The sequence below is a fragment of the Paramisgurnus dabryanus genome, chromosome 5 (genome assembly GCF_030506205.2).
Source record: "Paramisgurnus dabryanus chromosome 5, PD_genome_1.1, whole genome shotgun sequence".
Taxonomy (NCBI): domain Eukaryota; kingdom Metazoa; phylum Chordata; class Actinopteri; order Cypriniformes; family Cobitidae; genus Paramisgurnus; species Paramisgurnus dabryanus.
This window is the reverse complement of record NC_133341.1, coordinates 16,232,296-16,252,716: the sequence shown is the minus strand read 5'-3', so window position 1 is coordinate 16,252,716 and position 20,421 is coordinate 16,232,296. Positions and strand designations below refer to the sequence as shown.

General features: G+C 36.1%; 2 protein-coding genes and 1 non-coding gene across 6 annotated transcripts in view; 1 reads left to right on the top strand and 2 right to left on the bottom strand.

Annotated features, from left to right (window-relative positions):
* Window positions 1-12,600, bottom strand: part of tnpo1 (transportin 1) — a 33,718-nt gene extending 21,118 nt beyond the window's left edge. For 3 of the 4 annotated variants that reach the window (XR_010532206.2, XR_012336705.1, XM_073814657.1), the window contains exons 1-4: window positions 12,227-12,600; window positions 10,809-10,884; window positions 9,994-10,143; window positions 7,133-7,239 (exon numbers count right to left, since the gene is read on the bottom strand). Coding sequence is in view for 2 of the 4 variants with exons in the window: in XM_073814657.1 (XP_073670758.1) it covers window positions 7,133-7,239; window positions 9,994-10,143; window positions 10,809-10,884; window positions 12,227-12,331 (438 nt within the window). In the remaining 2 variants the exon portion in view is untranslated. The remainder of the gene's footprint in view (window positions 1-7,132; window positions 7,240-9,993; window positions 10,144-10,808; window positions 10,885-12,226) is intronic. The other variant, XM_065267112.2, reaches the window with a different exon arrangement.
* A 106-nt stretch (window positions 12,601-12,706) lies between these two features.
* On the top strand, window positions 12,707-12,779 carry trnak-cuu (transfer RNA lysine (anticodon CUU)). Its single transcript has one exon. It is a non-coding gene; the product is annotated as a tRNA-Lys (tRNA).
* Window positions 12,780-13,836: 1,057 nt separating this feature from the next.
* Window positions 13,837-17,910, bottom strand: ptcd2 (pentatricopeptide repeat domain 2). The gene is made up of 10 exons (XM_065266828.1): window positions 17,776-17,910; window positions 17,367-17,459; window positions 17,142-17,271; window positions 16,882-16,999; window positions 16,474-16,552; window positions 16,284-16,375; window positions 15,777-15,890; window positions 15,357-15,431; window positions 15,166-15,279; window positions 13,837-14,397 (listed from the first exon to the last, which is right to left on the bottom strand). Exons 1-10 carry the CDS (start codon window positions 17,885-17,887, stop codon window positions 14,173-14,175), a joined length of 1,152 nt encoding a protein of 383 aa, XP_065122900.1. The 5' UTR covers window positions 17,888-17,910; the 3' UTR covers window positions 13,837-14,172.
* Between the last annotated feature and the right edge of the window lie 2,511 nt (window positions 17,911-20,421).

The following is a 20,421-nucleotide window of genomic DNA, read 5'->3' as shown; positions in this document are numbered from 1 at the left end:
TGGCCTAACTTAGTACTTTACTGTTTATTCTTAGCCGCTGTTGTCTTTTTCTTAAATTATTTATCGATTATTCCGTGTTTTTCCCTACATCTGTTCATGTAAAGCTGCTTTGAAACAATTAACAATTGTGAAAAGCGCTATATAAATAAAATTGAATTGAATTGTTGGATAGTGCAGATTAAGGGGCAGTATTATCTCCTTCTGACATCACAAGGGGAGCCAAATTTCAGTGACCTATTTTTCACATGCTTGCAGAGAATGGTTTACCTAAACTAAATTACTGGGTTGATCTTTTTTTCACATTTTCTAGTTTGATAGAAGCACTGCGGACCCAATTATAGCACTTAAACATGAAAAATGTCCCCTTTAAAACAAGTCACAGCAATAACTAAAACCTGTAAAACTACAAATATAGCATCTTTATCAACTGTTTCCTCGCACTGGCTTTGGGCCATGCATTTTGTTGAGCACCGTCAACAGAATGGGTAAGACAGACATGCTTTCGACTATTCAAGATGATTTAAAACAATCCAAAACCCTATTCTTGAAATCTTAAAGCTAAGGCACAACCCTAACACATCAAACTCCCTCCCAGACATTTCACCTGTAAAAAATTTAATCAGGTCACGAGCACAAACAGCACCGTGGCAACGAGCTGTCTGGCCTGACTGTTGCCATGGCAACCGTCTCCACTGTCAGCTTGCTCTTGGTTGGAGACGCACATTTGCAGCTGAAAATCAGACAGAAAGGAGCACATAGAGGAAAGCATACTGTCTTTTGTAAGGTCAAAACAAACATACAAAGTCTATTTCAATCAATATCTAATAAATACACGCTTTCCACATATGTCCAAGAAGCTGATGAAGATCTGTAAATGTTTACATTTGAAGGCATTTTTCATTCTTACGCTAACAAAGAGTCAATTGTCTTAGGTTATTTTAAAATAAATACATTATATTAATAAAAAATGCATAATTAGTTTAATAAACTAGTAACTACTCAACAAAACACTTTACTGTACTACAACCCATTGTTATTATTTTTACTACTACAATCTAAATATTGTAGGGTGTGGTCTCTGTCAGCCAGAAAGCTTTTACTCAAAGCTCCAGGAACATCTCAACCATGCCAACAAGATAACATATGACATGTCTGCACATTTAACCAATTACAAAGCATAAACCCACTCTACGCCCAAGCTAAATAAAGTCACCCCTAACATTCTGAAAATGACTAGGCTCTCTCAATTGCTCAGACTGCATGTAGCACCCATAAGGAGTCAAATTTCACTAATACCTGAACAAAATATAAAAATGCATGCATTCATCTCCAAACAAACACATAAACATAAACGTGAAGTTGCAGGTTACCCATCTTAATCATTTACATTCTAAATCTAACGGTATATACAATGCATGATCTGACAGAATAGACTGCGTGTTTCCTGGGAATTGAACCCCTGACCTTGGCATTGGCATCTCCATCATCTATCACTTGAGCTACAGAAACACATTCATGACGCATGGTAAGGAATTGTGATTCTCTTACTCAGCATGCAAGTGTTGCTGTGTAAGCTTTGAAGTAGCTTTCCATTCAGGGCCCTAGACTCTACTATATATAGATGTAAATATTCTACATACTTAGACATGCGGCATGGGGATTGGCAATCATTTTGGACAGGCATGACATTCCCCTCATACACCCAATAAGTAAGAGCAGGGTATGTAATCTGACACGCACAATCTTGCAATAAATCTGCTTAAATAGGCCTAAAGCTGCAATCTGTAAGTTTATCACTGTTTGAAGCATAACATTTTAACAAGTTAACAAGTTATTTTCGTTATTTAGGTTGACGTCTAATGATGTTAAACTGACACTGCCCACACAATTATACCTGGAAGTTCTTTTTGTATAAATCACTAAATAAGCTTACTGCTGTGACTCAGGTTAAGGTAAGACGACCAATTGTATGTACTTGCATTGCGGCTTTAATTATTGGGATGTTGCGAATTTAGCATTTTAAACAAATAACATGATGCAATATTTAAAAACTACACATACGTGTATTATGTAATAATATTCCTGTAATAAGGAATTATTATGCCATCAGGGAAGATTAAATACCACTACTTAAATGCAGTAGTACCACTTAAAGCCAGGAAGAGCATCTTTAGTTCAGACCTATCTGCTGCTACAACCAAGCACCTCTCCAAGCCTTCTCACACTTAGCAAGAGCACACAAGGCAGTTTAAACACTACATGTTCAAGAGCTCAATGGCACAGCAAATAGGAAAAAAGTCCACAGTGAGTACAACCCATATAACCATCCTTAACCCTGACAAACTTTAACTGCGTATTAGACTGTTGTGGACTGTAGTGCAGTGATAAACTTATCTCCAAAAAGATTATGGAAAAATATGCATATATTAGGACTGTCAATTGATTCAAATATTTAATCGCATAATTGTAATGAGTTAACTCGTGATTAATTGCAACTTAATTTCACATTTTTATCGGTTCCATATTTACCTTCATTTAAAAATTATCAAGTTTTTAATACTCTAATCAATATGGAAATGGACAAATATGGATGCTTTTACAAATGTATGTTTATTATTAGTTAAGGAGTCAGCTAAGTTATTTTGAGAATTTTGGTACACCTCTCAGAAAACATACAAATAAAGATCTTTTCGACGTTTAGTGACTATTTACGGTCTAAGGGGCCGATCACACCAAAACTGTTTATGGCAGTTGCAGGCGTCTCTTTTGAATGATTTTCTATGGGTAGTGAGTGTTATGCGCGCTGTTAATGTGCACTGAACTCCTTGCGTTTTTGGCCCCGGGCCGCAGCACGCACTTTTGAAGGAGCGCTGAAAGCAGAAAGCGCCCGACGCCATTCGCGTCTTTCCATTGTCCAATCGGATGAAAAGTTTACAGTTGCTTGGAAGAACCAAACTCCACTCACTCACTGACTCCTGTGTGTTTGTGCACCTCTCACCCTTAAACAAGGTCAGACCAAGTGTACTCTTTTGAAAGTTTGTGAAACATTCTGTTGCTGTTCCCAGTTGGTCAGGGATTATTATTTACAGCAGAATGAAGGCTTTTTGTGATTTTGGCTACGTTCATACTACAGTCTGAAACGACCCAATTCCGATTTTTTTGCCCCTATGCGACCTGTATCTGATCTTTTCATGACAGTCTGAACGACACAGATCCGATCTTTTCAAATGTGACCCAGGCCACTTGGGTATGTGGTCCTGAATCCGATACGTATCCGATCTTTTGAAATGCGACCTTCGTCTGAACGGCCAGGCCACATGGATCCGACCCGTACGTCACTGATACGCTACAAACGTCATAATTCTGCATTGAAGTAGGCAAGAACGATAAGATAAACAACAACCATGGGCGACACTGCTCCACATCATTAAATTTTGGCCGTATGGGTGCACACGTTATATGATTTCACATATAACAGCGTTCTCCAAATATATTAATATATAGCATATTATTATAATGCTGCGAATAATATAAGTAGCAGCTTTCAATAAATATTTTTAAAATGCGTTTATAAATCCAACAACCCCTGTGACCGGTCGAGACGTCCATAAGAGGTTTCTATGTTTATAAACCATTGCCTCTTTGTTTCCACATTTAAAAGACAAAGCTGGCAATTCTGGCTATACTTTCGTTCTTTTAATAATTTCTTTATTTTATTTATAAATCACTCTGGGTTATCTGATTTATCTATTTGGCTTGTGTTTTGTTTCCGTGCACTTGAGGCATTTTGCACATTTGTTCTGCACTTTGTTACTTCTGACCTTATTTTATAAAAAAAAATTGTATTTATGATAAACGTAAATTCTGATCTAATTTAAGTCTGTAAATTTTGGATTGCGTTTCGTTGTATCGATGTTGCGCTATTGCGTGCTGGCCATGCTTGCGCATGCAATTTAGCCGAACAGGCTAGGTGCTCTTCGTCTCATATTTAGGAGTTCATCAAACTAAACATTAAAAAACGGATGTTTTTCGACGGGTATAAGTTTTTAAAATGTATTTAAAACAAACTGGTTATTTTGTCAAAAGTTAAACTACAAAACAGGTAAGCCGTTTCTTTAAATTTCGGTGCTGAAACGGAAAATATCTGCACCAAACCTATATTTATGCCTGACACGACTGTCTTCGTGTGTTCACTTTCAAATGATAGCAAAGAGATTCCTGAAATAAATAATTTCATCAGGTCTTTCTGTATCTAAAGTGAATACAGAGATGATCAAAGTCAAAGCAAGGAAGCAGGTATTTCTATGCTAAATAATAACGCGTAGTGTCTATAAAATCATTAATTTCAGTGTTTTTCTTGTTATAAATTAACGTTTAATGAATTGTATATAAAGCTTAGTTTTTATCATTTACAGTAACAAACACAAATTATTTGTCATTTCTCATTTGTCGTTTTTTTTGTCATGACTGCTTTGACGCGCTAAATCTCCAAATTATATAAAAACACTGAATTGTAGCCGGAGTTTCCAAGGCAGGATCTCCTTTATTTTTTTTAGGTGTAGTTATCAAAATGTTTTTTGTGTGATGTTCTGTAGATCGTGGCTTTAAAATGATATGAGGAATAATTAAACAAATGTTACCTTACATTTTACATAAAAAAACAGAAGATTGTAATTGTGCTGGCTCCGTTGGGAAAATAACTTTAATATTGCAAAAAGAGCTCCACTGTTGACTACACCGTTGTTGACATCCATGTTTAACGTTAGCTTACAAGTGATGTCCTTGACCGTGGAGTACTCTTATGCGCATGCGGGTCACTTCTGGGTCATTTCACGTTCACACAGGAGATCACAAAAGGTCGCATTTTATTGGAAATGTGAACGGCCTTGCAAAAAAATCTAATTTTTTCAAAAAATCGGAATTGAGCATTAAGCCCTGCAGTATGAACGAAGCCTTTGTGTGTAGATTTGAAATTTACTGGATTAATTCTCTGGCATATTAAGAACAACAATTTTAATTGCCCTAGCCATGCCCTACTAAAGAAATAAGATACTGTAAGTGTAAACAGTAAAGCACACTGTCTTTCAATCATGTCTGTGCTTAGTTGTGATCACATCTGATCTCCACAGCAGAAAATAACTGACCTCAATCTGTGCTAACAAGCCTGCTCAGCAAGAGTCTCACAGTCACACAGAGAAGCACATTGTACTGCGTATGCTGAGAGTCTTTTTGTTCATGATTGAGTGTGTAAAACTGAATTTATTTTATTAGTGCATGCTAGTTAGTACATAAAAGCATCTCCGGTTTGGGCTCAACAGGGGTATGGCCTGCCATGTTTGCTTAACCCCAATACAAACAGTAATAAGTTGCAAGACATAAAAGCTACTCACACAAAAGGCCCGCAGCAATCGAGCTTAAAAAGCACCATCCTAATTACAGGCCAAACCTCAAATATGCAAACTGTCAACGCCTGTCAACAAGATTCATTTGGGTATGACTCTAACACATGTGATAAAATGCCTACACATTTTATAGACAAGAAAGAGTCCAATTTTGATTCTTGATTTGTTTTGACATACACATGACAAATTATTAAAAAGTGAAGGAAGATTTTGTGTGTGTGCATTAAGACAATAACAAACCAAATAAGTCAAATGATACAATGTTAAAATGCAACAGGACATTTTGATAGGCACCACATTTACCATGAACAGACAACAAAATGATGACATATGTTCTGTTCATGATGACGCCCTTTACAGGCATGCGTCGCTAACATGTTTAAGAGCAACAGCTGAGAGCTTAGATAAAGCAGCCTTAGACATCAAGTCTTTATCATCTACCCATCATCCTAAAGCTTTAGTTAACCACTAACTAAAAAGGAGGAAAATATGAAATACTGAGATATGTGATTGGTGAAAAGAACACAAAAAGCTTCAGCAGTCTACAGCAGATCACAGGCTGCACCAGAAACGCTGTTTTCACCTGGTATTAAGATCTGTCTTGAGTGATCGGAGGTGGCACATTGGCATAGGCCCATCTCATGTGATCACTACATAATCACTTATTACGTCTATATAGTAATGCATAATGATAGTGTTTTTTAGTGGTTGTTTGCAAGTAAATAATCCTTCACTGCTGTCCAGGATCGTTTATCTTTTGCAATATGGTCAAATGCATTTTTCATGTGCTCCAAATGTGGCTTTGCTGACCCAATAAAAAAAAAAAAAAAAAAATCGCTGGACCCTCAACAAATTGATTCAGAATCTATTCTTAGGGTGCCAATTTGATTCAGAATTAATTCTTGACATACTAATAAGCATATTTATGACATCATTATGTCACATTGCCAAGCCATTCTCATTGAAAATTATGGTATTTTTCTGCTGTCAGACATTAAAACAAAGTAAAAAAAATTAACACGACTTATTAATTCTACACGTTAACCAGCCATAATTTCCACACACTGCCACATCGCAACCACTGCTCCACATTGCCAATATTACTGTCTCTGTCTTATGCAGCACAACCAGCGCTATGTGCATATTTTTGTTTTTATGTCTTAACAACAATCAGTGACAGGTTTTGGGAAAAGCTATTTGCACTCATTTATTGACAAGTCAGATGCGGCAAAGTGAATTAAAGGCGCTGTTGTCAAGAACCTTTACGTTTGTACACGATTTTAAGCACCACAATTGTATAGTCTATATCGATATATATAATTTTTTGCTTGTTGATATGTTTTATCATTGTTTAAATGTTAACATGTATAAAATAAGCCAAGCTTTATAAAATATGTAAAAAAAAATGTGTTTGGTTGGCAACTCATAGACTTTGTGTGGTCAACCAGGTGCTGTTGGAGACCACTGCTCTAAACTGTCTGCATACTGCACCGCTCCAGCAGTTGACAGCCGCCTTATGGTTCCAATAACGTCACGATATTATTTTGTAAACGTACTTTTATAACATCGATTTTTGACATTTGTAAATCATTGCAAATCGCTCGAAGACTGAATCGCAATTCCTATACTTTTCCCCACCCCATAGTATTTAGCATTGACGACTTATATACACATTGTAATGCCAAATGAAATCCGGATCAGAAAGCACAGAAAGCGTGTGTAGGTCTCACCTCACAGGTGTTATAGTCTTCTGAGTCCAGCAGTGAACAAAGTTTTGGTAGAAGTTCTGGCCAGTTCTGTAACTCCCCTTTAGATGCTATAGTTGTGATCAAAATACCTGAAGAACAAAAACATTTAATGTAGTACATTTTCAAAATATGCACAATTTAGACTTACCTGTACCAGTTAACCTACTCTCTACGACTTAAATCTGGTTGTTTTCGCAAATTCGAAGACATGTCGAAACATCAAAACAGAATGAGAACTAAGGCTGCAACTAATGATTGTTTTTCAATCAATCAAATCAATCGATCCATTGATTATTTTTTTTCAATTAACCTACCAATGATTATTTAGGCATGACCTAAATGACAAGACCGAAGGTGATTTCTTTAGCGCAACCAGCATACGTTTAAAGTGCTTTCTCAATGTTAGCCATGGCTGACTACAACAGTGTAATGCAATAGGGGATCAATATTTTGCTTTACTATACTTTTAAATGCAGACTGTGTTAAAGTTAAAAAATAAAGAAAAAACTACTTTAGAATTAACATGCATCTCAATCTAGGTCAGCTAAACCTATACTTCGTATAGCATTCATCGCTGAAGCCTAAAACAGACAGTGGTTCTGGCAAAAAATCTTTAAAATGGGAATAAATAATTTGTATATATAATTTTAAGTTATTGATTAATCAACTTAGTCAACATGTCATTTTAGCCCGTATGTAAACGATGAGATTAGATACATCACTATATTTATTACTGCATGTACAAACATGTTTTATTTAACCAATACTAATTATTTTCAAAACTAAATAAAATTTACATGTAACCTGCAAGTCTTAATGCACAGATCCAATCTTTTGACGATAACCACATATCTCTTTTGTAGCATAAGTTTACATTTATGTAAGACACAATGTGTATCTGTTATTATGTTTACATTAGACAGTATAGTTGCTATGAGCGCGACGACTTGCGCTTGAGTTCTGGATCAACTTACGCGGGTGTCACTCAAATGTACAAGACTTTAGGTATGTTTTATTCATAAAACTCAAACAATATAACTTGGCAGTAACACGTATCCTTCTGTGTGTAGTATTATCTGCAAGGTTAACTCCCACGTGACGTTAGACACACGCTTTGGGGATTTCTCACGCTGTTATTCTGCCAAAATAAATCTCACATCAAATAAAAATCCAGCACAAAAAAAGCAATGCTAGAAATATTCTTATATTTCTTTCGGTCACAGATGAAAGAGTGAATCTATTTGAAAGTCTGAAAATGTACACTCGACTGTAATTAATAAGAGAAAAAGTTGCTTTTTATTGCTGCTGTTGTAGAACAACTTTAATTCTAATTTGGCTGTAAGGCTTTTTTGCACAGAGTAATGATTTCAGATTAAGGGAAATCTGATGTGGGTTTACACAAAGGCCAGTTTTCGCATATCGGAATTGTATCTGACTAACGGTATATTCACACAGGGTGCGCGCGTAACAGCTTCTCATTAACTTTAAATGGGTGATGTCATGCATTACCCAACTAAATTGTGGATAAGTTGGCTCCAATTACATTTATTTTAGCTCATCTCATGTCATAGAATGATGAAAAACATCAGCGCATGTTGAATGTGTAAGCATTTAGCCTAGCTCCATTCATTACTCAGGATCCAAACAGGGATGAATTTAGAAGCCACCAAACACGTCCATGTTTTGGACTGTTACACGAGTAGTTACAAGAGTAAGTATGGTTGTACAAAATAAAACGCGGAAAGTTTTTTAAGCTGATAAAGAGAACTTACTTTGCAGCATTTCGGGCACAGTAATATTGATAGAAGTTTGAGAGAGTGATGTTACTGCGCGCTGAGGTCGATATGCTGCAAACTAAGTGCTCTTCCACCATATAATATAGTTATCATTTTTATTTTGTCACAAAATAAAATTGTCACATTTCATTTTGTGGCACCATACTTACTTGTGTAACTACTCATGTAACACTCTTTAAATAGGGAAAACGTGGAAGTGTTTGGTGACTTCTCAATTTATCCCTGTTTGGATCCTAAGGAATGAATGGGGCGAGGGTAAATGCTAACATATTTAAAACGCGTTGTACAAAGATTAAGTGCACGCATTAAAAAAAAACAGGTATGTATTAATTTGTCTAAGTTGAGGTAAGAACAGTAAAATTTAAACAAAAACGGTGGTGTTTTCCTTTAAGGCAGAGTAATGAATAGGTTATTTGCATTTCGTGCAGGAATAGAAGATCAGGTTAACATACCTTTAGCTAAGACTCATTTATGTGGTTAAATGATGGAACAGTTATACCAAGCCAGATATCTATCTGATTAGAGCAGTGACCAGGTGTAAAAGGCCCTATAATGAGGGCTGGAATGTTCATTGTAAATAATAAAATTTTATTGTAAATAATGCGAAATAAATATAGTAAAAGGGACATTCCAATAAATTAAATGTGCGCAATGGTGAGAAAATTAGCAAAATTATTAGGAAAATTACAAATTTAAAAAAAATCTTTGCTTGTTCGGTATTCGGCTGAGTGTTTAATTTTGTTCGGCTTCGGACAAGAATTTTCCTTTCGGTGAATCCTTAAAAAAAATCTAATTTTGGTGGCTGTGTAAATGCAGCCATAGACTCCCAAGAACCTTGGAACCATAGCGCTATATACGTGCCTTTTCACAAGCTGATCATGAACACCAAAGACAACTAACCCAGACACTCCTGGTACACCACAGAAATTAATAAATCATCTTATACAAAAAAACACGACACAAAGCCATACACAGACCCAGAGCCATAATAAAGTTTATGTGATGGCTCAGAGCCAGAATCTAAATGCACTGCCGGTCCATACTCACCCACTGTGGCTCTAATGAGCGGTGAGGAGTCTCCAATGTTCTGCAAACACTCATTTTTGATGAAGTCAGAGACTCCATTTGGGAAGTTCTGGTAATGGGCCTTAACGTTGTTCTTCAGAATGAGACCACTGAGAGAACGAGTGGGCTCGTCTGTGTGAAAGTGAGAAAATAGGATACAGTTTACAACCACCAGCATACGATGAAAGAAACAAACAATACTGGTTACTTAACAAAGGACTTTGTCCATATTTGTAGCTGCACTGCACTGTCAATGCAAAGGTCATGGGTTTGATTCCAAGGGAACATGCATATTAACAAAAACTGTAAAGACTGAATGCACAGTAAGTCACACTGGATAAAAGCATCTCCCCAATGCTAAGCTCGCAGTGCACTTGACAGATTACCATAATGTATACCTGTAGTCAGAACACCAGTAATGATGCTGAATTTAGAAGTTACCCGTGAGACTAAACACTGTCTAAAACAGAGCAATATACGATGATTTGCTTGATTCAACTTCCTCTTATCAGTTTCATTCCTTCCAGTAAACACAAAACACAATTCCCAATTCCCTTTTAATGTATTACATTTCCCCTCAAAGCATAATGGCATAAATGCTCATAAATTGCAACAAATAACCACACTGCAGATCAACAGCGGGCAATTTCCTGCATCTGCTAAGACCACCAACACAAGATGTTTGTCCATGTACAAAACATTTTTCAGAGGGGAAGATATTATATATACATACACAAACACATCAGCTCTACAGACATGTTCCATCAAAACTTCAGAATTAAAGAGGTTCATCTCACCTTCTGTCTTTAGCTTTGTGAGCACAAATATCAAGTAGTTGTTGAAGTCTGGGTATTGATTGAGCTGCTCAAGTTTCTGTGGTGTGCATTAAGGAACATGTAAACCACAGAGTAGACAAATTGTAAGGGAAGCATGTTTTAAGATGCAAATTTATTAACTGTGACCTAACTGCTTGCTCCTTACAATAAATAGTATTAGTATAGCAACCTGTTAATACATTAGTCAAACATGTCTTAAAGCCTAAGATGTGAACAACGTGTAATTATAATAATTTCCCTTATGAAAATTAACCATGGGTTTACTAAAATAACTAGTTCAACTATAATAATTGTTTGGTAAACCACAGCAACCACAAATTTACAATGACCTCACTACTACCCTCATGAAAAATTACTACCGGTATATTTACTATACATACACTTACTTTGGTATTTACGATAGCAACATTTCTGATACTACATGGCTTTGTAAATTTTTTTCATTTAGCATCCTATAGTTTTAGAATACTAGTAAACAATCAATAGTAAACTGTAATTTACTATAGTATAATAACTTCAATTTACCAGAATACTACAATTTACTATAGTTAATATTATTATTTTTTTACGTGGGTAGAATATAGTTTAACCAACATATTTGTTAAACTATGGTACGACAAATGGCATTTATGGTTGATGATGGCATCAAGTGATATGAAAATGGACTGGTTTAAAAGGACTGGAGGTAAATTACACCGAGGACAAAAGATAGCTCGCGGCACCACTTGTTTTTAATAACAACTACGTAGAGCCGCATTTTATGGCATCAAAAGTAGCCTGGACGTACGACAAGATAAAACATTATAACGAGCGAAATAAAATTTAGTCAAAGTGGGATAAATACAATAATTACATTTCACGTCTTTCTTGAAGACGATTATATAAATATAGTGGTATCAATACTCGCACCGCTGCAGCTAATCATAGGCTGTGAATCAACAACCTAACTAGACAGCACCGCTTTAACCTTCCCAAAGCGCCAAATAGTCTAAAAATGTCATATACGTTGGTAACTCGCTTGGTTTTGAGCCACACATGTTGATACATTAGATCAGACGATTGTTTATAAATAATCACAGAGGCGATGTTACAGTTTCTCTCAGTGTATGTGATGTGGGTAGTTGACAGCAGATAGACCCGTTCTCTCATCTAAAGCTCATGTTAATCATTCTCCAAATCACAGACATCGACACATCATATACTGACCACACTAAGCAGAAAGTAAGCAAAACCGCTTAAACACAGCCCCGGTCACCGCGTGCCCGTTACAAATCTCAAGTACAATAAGTGTGTACGCAATATCACAGGCCAACTAACGTTATACCGTCCCTCCTCCACGGTCCATAAATACGTTGTTTTATTGATCAAGTAAAGGATACTTGTTGGACGGATCGCTGCGTGGATGTGTCGGGAGACTGTGATTCCTTGAGCAGCTGTAAGATCTGCTGAAGTCCATGTTCGTCAGGTTTCCACTGGCACTCCATCTTGTGTGGCAGGAGTCTCTCTCTCTCTCTCCCTGTGTGTGTATGCCCAGACCTACACCCTTTCAAATCAAATAACGGCCTCCACCTTGACCTTCGGTTTTAAAACATGTGCGATAAAGCGTGAAAAGAAAATAATTGTTACACGAAAGTTGATGTTACGTGGATCAGTCTGAAAATGCGCGTTTGTGGGCGTCTGGTTGTTGTTAACGCTAAGCTAGCTCACATGCATGGACTCGGTCTGGTCGGATCACCACACATCTAGCGATAAGCCTCTGTCTAGCATTGCCCGGGTCCTAGCGCCTGTCCAAGTTCTGGGCAAGGTACATTGGGGAGAAACCCCTTTAGAGAAACCCCAGAAGGGGCGCACTCGAGCAAGCCCGGCTAGCTCAGTCGGTAGAGCATGAGACTCTTAATCTCAGGGTCGTGGGTTCGAGCCCCACGTTGGGCGAGCATTTTCTTAATTTCAAAACATAGGTGATAGCAAATTTGTGTTTCACGAGGAGTTACTGTTCTTCTACGTGCTTTTTGTAACAAACCATTACTGTGTTTAGAGCTTAAAGACTTTAAACGAGCATTTAAAAGTAACATGTTTGTTTATAAAAATAAAAAAGAGCTACGGTTGTATCAAGATAGCAATTACTCGTGGTTTTAACTACACAAAACAGAGTTACTAAGCTAAGGGGCGTTGTTAGACACGACACGAATCGGGTTTTACAACAGCTAAACCCCCTTAGCTGGTATAAAATGCACTGTAACACAACTGCTTCGCGGGTTTTATTGCTTTATAAAACGGTTACTTCATATACATAGCAGGTTGCCATAAAAAATAACACATCTAAAACGTTATTATATTACTACAAATACTCTTTCGCCAAACAAAGTAGTCCCAGAGCGCGGTTGTCAAGCAGTAACACAATTGCAGCAAAAACACAATAAGAACTGTGGTGTTTATTTTAATACATCAACAATCATCTTAATTATACATTAACATTTATATCGTGCAATTGTTGAAGTGTGGATCAAATATGCTTGGAAGCATGCTTAAATTTCCCCGTCAGCGTTTAAAAAAAGTTGCCACCCAGTTAAAGTTTAACGTTAATGCCTCCCAGAAAAAATTTCTTCTTAAAGTAAACATAAAATATATAAAATGAAAGAACAGACCATCCGTTTTCAAACATAAAAAGTTTCATCCTACCTTGAGCTAAAAGCTTAGATAATTCCATTTTTGTGAAGGACTTTTTTGTTAAGAGATCATATTCATATTCAGAACTTAAACGGACTGAGTTTTTTGAGTGGATGCGTCAGTTTAAATTGGTATTTTATCAAAGCTTAGAACACGTTTAAACCAATCAGAATGAAGGACCAGAACTGCCCGTTTTACAATAGGAACATGATGTTCTACTAAGTTAAAAGTTGTAGAACTGTATGAACACTGGTTCAGTAACATTTTATTGACTCTTAAATATGTATTTGTTTGTTGACCTATACAAAAACAACTACTGCTCTTTAATCAAACAATCTTTAATTTCTGTTTAAAAGAGAAGACCTACAGCATTTATACAGTGACACTGATTATCAGTGTGTATTATTAACAAAATGTCCTTAATTTTTCTGACAAACATGGACTTCAGCAGAAATAACATGTTGCATTTTTTTAAAGCAAAAACATGCAGATCCCAAATAAGAGGAACATGTTCAAAGTGATTTTCAAGTCCACACATGACTTCAAAAGCTGAAGATGACAGCCTTTGGAGGTAGATGATCCTTGAGAACGAGCAGATGAAGAATATATTCACTGTAATAACATTGCACACTAAAGTGAAGACTCTTTTCTTCTGTGTTTACTCTGATAGTAATGTGGACCGTAGTGGTTTAAGAGTCCTTCGACTTGTTATTCTTTCCTGATCCAATATTCTCAAAGGCCTTCTCTTTCCTAAAGGGGTGTGACACAGGAAATCATCCAGGGTTTGCTCTGTGATCTGGCCGGCCTCTTCTAATCGTCTCACCACCTGCTCCACTTTCCCCTCCCATAGACTATTAGCACTATTCTTCCTCAACACATTAACCTTAGAGAACCAAGAAGAGCATCAAACAACATAAAGAGAGAAAAAGAGATTAAAGGATCAAAAAGAGAAAAAATGCCAAGCAATCTGTTTTTTAAATACACTACCAGTCAGAACTGTAACCTAGCCAAAGGGTAGATACTATATAGGTTTAATTTAGCAATTTTTTGTTCGATACATATTTTTCGTGATTTTATATTTAGATTATTTGTAAAGATTGAAAATATTAGTAATAAAAAAGTACTATGGGATTCGTCCATACTTTAAAAGGGTACAGAGAATGAAAAAACCTTTTTCCCATGTCTTTGTTGAATAATGGTAGTCTACCCGCATTAACGAACATACAAAATGCGCTAGACATGCTAAACATCTGTCTCATAGAAATTCCTCTTTTAGAAATGTCAGCCAGAAAACTGCCCAATCTGAAAAACTGATGCTTATGACATCACAGGCATCTCACTGCCCCTCCACTTTAAAATAATTGGCTACATTTTTTGAGTGGCAGCAAAGTCAGCCAATCAGTAATGAGATTGCAAGTTAAGCCAGTAGGGGGAGCCAAATAGGTGCAAAACCACTTGTTTAAAATCCCCCACCCTAATAGAGCTATCTGAGAGAGGTTTTAAGGAAGCTTCTGAGGCATTACAGACCCAAACAAAAAAAATGTCTCTACATGTCACATCACAGAACATAGATAAATACCCCGTTCAATCATTCTATGTCACCTTTAACTAGTATAGAAGTCTAGTTCCAATGGTATAGTTGATATCTCACCACTTCCTGAGAGAAGTCTGGTTTCTTCACAAACACTGGAGTCTTTGATACTAGGGCTGTTGTAAGGACATATATTGCATCTTTCATGGACCCTGACATAGCCAATATAAGAACCTAAAAACAAAGCAGTTACACATTTACAAGCTCTCTATTAAGCATTCATTCAGACATAAACACACAAACAAACTTGCCTTCAGGTTCTGGCATAGTCGGCTGTCTGTGCACATGATCTGAGAGTAGATTGTCTGAGCTTTCTCCACATCATTCTAAAATATACAAGGAATAATTAAAAATTACATTAAATTTTAAATTTTTTACATTTACAAACTAGGATTAGATTTTATCTAAACCAAATGACAATGCTCTCAAGCTATACATTTGTTTTTTTTCCTGGGAATCAAACCTATCGACTTTATATTGCTAATGCAATAATCTACCTATTCAGCCACAGCAACATTAATATTTATATCATTTATATTATTTATATGCTGTTTAATGATAAGCAGTTAACAACTGAAAATCTGTTATTACACTCAGGGATAAAGCATTAAAATTTAACTCGAATTTATCAAATGAATTTAAATTGGATATTAGGATTTTAATCAACTTGCCTGTTTGAGAGCAAGGGCAGTTGCAAAGCAATAGGCATGTCGTGGGATGAGACTGCCCTTAGTCTGACCTTCTTCCAACAGGGCCAAACAGATATGATATGACTTTGATGTGTTCTGCCAATCACATGACATAAGAAAAGATGTGTACAGAGTTACTCAGCAAAATCTAAAAACTTTAAAGGATAGTTAAAAAAATAAACAGTTTGTCTTTTTTTACTCACTCTCAAGGGTTTTAAATAATTATAATTTTCTTTCCATAGGTTGTTTAAAATTTCTCTTATGTTACAAAGACAAACGTTTGAGGTTGAGTAGATTATGACAAAATAAAAAAAAAATGTGGGGGTAAACTTTTTTTAAATTGACAGTGATGCACACTGTGTATGTGTATATGCACAATATATACATAAACACACAATGTTCACATATAACAGCTAGTGCACAAGTTGGTTATTTTTCTAATACAAAGCACTTAATAATCTAGCACACTTCTATAAGGCAAGCCTTTACCAGTTTATAGCAAGTAGCCATTGCCAATGTGAAGGTGTCTTTGTTAAATGGCACTCCCTGGTTTTTCATTTTCCCCACCACGTCAAGGCCACCTGTCAGAAGATCAAGAATAAACAGTATGCATACACTGTAAACTGATGCAGATTTAAATTAACACATTAGAATGGAGATAGAGGCCAAAGAAACCTACTTTCATAGAATCCTTTATTAAACAACATGTCAATGGTAATATTGAAAGATGTGGAGTCTGAAAAAAATCCTTTTAGAGCCTATGGCAAGAACAACAACAAAAAATGTTTATTTTATTTTCATAAGCACAATCTTAATGGTTGGTCACCTAATATGAATTACTTTATGTATTTGAAGATAATTGTATGGTGTATGTGTGTTTACACAACCACCCTGCAATGATAAAAATCTGCCCACTCCATTTTTTTTAAATCCCAGTAAAACTTATATAATAAATTATCCATTCGGTATTTGGACTTGAAACTTCACATACGCATTCTGGGGACTAATTCTACATCCTAAAATTGCCATATTAGGTGACCTTTAAATACAATCTGCTTTTGTAGGCTGTGTGTTTATGTGAAAGTACCGGATCCATTAGAGTTGTGGCTGCCAGATCCTCTAAACCCAGCTCATAGCATAACCTCATAAAAAGCGGGCCAAACCTGAATTCCCCAAATGCCATGTTGCGATTTTCTTCATGGTACCTGCCAAATAAAGTTAAAAACAATTTCTTGTGATAATCTTCTAACTACAGTATATATCTTCTATTTATCGAATTACTTTGGACTAAATGTATACACGTAATGTATGTGATGAGGTAAGAAATGATTCAAGGCAGACTTCTACCTGTAAATAGCATTTCTTGCGATAATAACATCTTCGGCAGACTGGCATAAGTGCAAAAGACGTTTCAATTCATCCTTTAGGATTAGCTCATTTTTCTCCATTTTCTGATTTACCATATCAAAATAATAACCTGAAAAAAGACATTCAGTAGGTAAATTCACATCACATCAATTGTATTGAGTGCTAGTGTTCTGGTTTATTAAAAGGGTGCCAAGGGATACCTGCCTTTTGATCCTGACACCTGATGGGCGACAGCAAGTTTCCTCTGCTGAAAATCTTGCAGCTTCACGACATCTTCAGACAACAGATAGCGTTTGGCTGAAACATATTGGCAAGTTTGTAAACAAGTTAATCTCTAAATGAATCAAAGTGATGTCATTAATGGTAACATGTCAAGAGGACTGTAGCTGTGGCAAGATTACGGTCAGCACATTTGTTTTAAGTAACACGTGTAAATTACAACTTTGCATGAAAATATATACGAAATAATGTAAGTGCATGTTGTATGGGGCGCAACTTTATCTAGTCAGTGTCTTTACTTAGTATGACATTGGATTTGGACACTGTGGAATGTAACGTTACTGACTGAAGCTATAATAAATAAAGGCAAGCATAATACAGTTAAAGTAAATACCTCCATCTCGGCATTTCAAACAGTCTGACTGAATGGCTCCTCTGAGCACTGCTGCTCTAGATGTATCTGTCCATAAAACGCGAGCAAAAGCGTTCAGACCCCTCAGCGCCATATCTGAAGCCGAGTGTCCCACTGTGCCCTGTGCCTCAGTCCAGTAAATAACAATCAGTATTCGAGCAAGTTCCGATATTTAGATTTATTAGACAAAGAATACAAATGTGTACTTTTAAAGCGAAATAAGGTATTGTATCGTCAATTAAATATACAAATAAAAACAATCATATAAATAAACCTGGCACCCCCGTTTTAGGTGAAATTGGAATATTCCAATATGGCGCTCTCCTGTTCGTTAATGTGTTTACAATGTAAACATTTTAAATATATATATATTTCTAAATTACAGTTAATCCGTCATTTATTTAGTATTGCAATGTCAAAACTTACAACACTGATTGTAATGTTTTTCATTTTTAAATTTGGGCGTCTTGATGCACGCTACATTTAGCTCATATAAAGTCAATGAACGCATCTTAACCAGCAGATGGCACTACAAATTAGCACCTCAAACAGTCATTGGCATAATACACGAGTATTTGGCATTTCTATTTTGCCTGACTAAATTAACTGTATAATAAATTAATATCAAATACATTGAACAATATGGCAATAGCATAAAGTTTTAAAAAGACTGTCTCTACACCAGACTGCTGATTTTTTAAAACATTAATAGCAGCCATTTAGTAGGCCACTCCTTCCTAATCTGTTTATTAGTCAAGTTTAATTACATTTTCAGATGACAGGCAAGGGTGTAAGTTTTTCTGTTTGTCAAAGAAATGGTTAAAATGCATGTGTATTAGAGAGACAGATTCCCTAGATGCACTTTCAGATTCTCTAGCACTTTAATGTCTACAGGGATGTTTTGTATTGCTCTTGGTGTATAAAGACAAAGGAAAATCTTTTGCAAACGCTTCCCTTTCTCGTCTGTTCTAACCACACAGTTGTAAATAATCAATTACCAGCTGGATAATTGCCAGCTTCCTTTCTCTGCAGTTTGAAAGGGCATTATTAATAGGGCTAAGGAGAGAGTAGGCCTATGGCAAGGAATCGTGTGTAACTCAGTGTTCAGAAAGTATTGACTGTCTGTCCCACATGTACAAGACTCCATTTTCTTTATTTCACAGACACCTCATTGTGGCTCTCTTTTGTGATGTTTAAACATAAAATGCTTAAAGGAACAGTATGTAAGAAATTTATATCAATTAATCATTAAATGGCCCTGAAATGTCACTAGACATTAAGAAATCCTTTTCATTTCAAATACTTATATCACTGACAACAGCAGTCCGGCCAGGATATTGTCATTTAAAAAGTGGAGTTGCAGCCCTCAACTGATGTTTATGTTGTCGTTTGGTATATTGGCCACCAGCTGTGTGATTGCAGTACCAGTTTTAGCCACACGTTTTGTGATTGCAATACCAGTTTTGGCCACAATCCTACATACTGTTCCTTTAAAAACCCAATTTATGTCTAGACTATGTTTAGATCATTAAAGAGAGATGTGACTAAGTGCATCTCTGTGAAGTATAGTTCAACTGGACAGCACTGGACAAAACATCTTTTTAATTTCCTATGTTATCATCTATTGGGTCCCCTCAGGGGTGCGAAACTGATTATTGTTACAGTCAGCACAATAGCAGGTACATTTTAAAATATGCTGATAATTTTGTTATAGTTAGCCTTATCTGTAATGATGAAAGGGATCATGGTCCCATTATTGATAATTTTGTTCACTGGTGTGACAGAGCATTTTAATGCAACTCAATGTGGCAAAGACAAAATAATTGGTTAGCTATTTTAAACACAAGCCCTCTCAGAATATTCTTATTAAGGGGCAAGAAGTTGTGAAATCTAACTTTGAACAAACTGTTGCCAGTAAATAACATAAATGTAAAATCTACAGTAAGTTACTGGCACATTTTTTTACAGATATTCTTCTTTTCCCACATAAATTTAGGTAACAGAAAATGTTTATTTTATTTGTTCCCTACTGAAAAATAGCTGGTAGCTGTTTTAGCTGTTTTAAGTTGGCAGTTGCTGGTTTAAGCTGGTCCTCTCAGCCTGGCAAAGCTGTGGCCGGTTGCATAAAACTTCTTAAAAGTTAGTCATGAATTTTTTTCTTCAAGACTGATCATAACTGTTTTAAGTATGTTACATAGAAAGGTAAATACAAATAATAAGACTGATTAGTCCTAAGAATCATTCTTAAGACGCAGTCTTAATGTCACGGCTATGTTTATGCAACCGGCCACTGGTCTAGCTGGTGGGTCACTGTAAAAAAAAAATCTGTGGAAATTACAGTATTACTGGATATAACTGGCAACTAGCTGCCAGTTACTTACTGTAGATTTTACATTTATGTTATTTACTGGCAATAGTTTGTTCAACATGAAAGATTTTCAGTCTTAATCTTCTACAGTAAGTTACTGGCAACCAGCTGCATAATTACAGCAAATTATTAGGCGACAGTCTTCCAGCTAGCTTAAAAAGTGACCAAAACACAGCTAGACAAGCTTGCTAAATCAGCTAAAACCAAGCTGGGAGACCAGCTAGAACCAGACCACAAGTTATTGCTCCCTTAGCTGCATT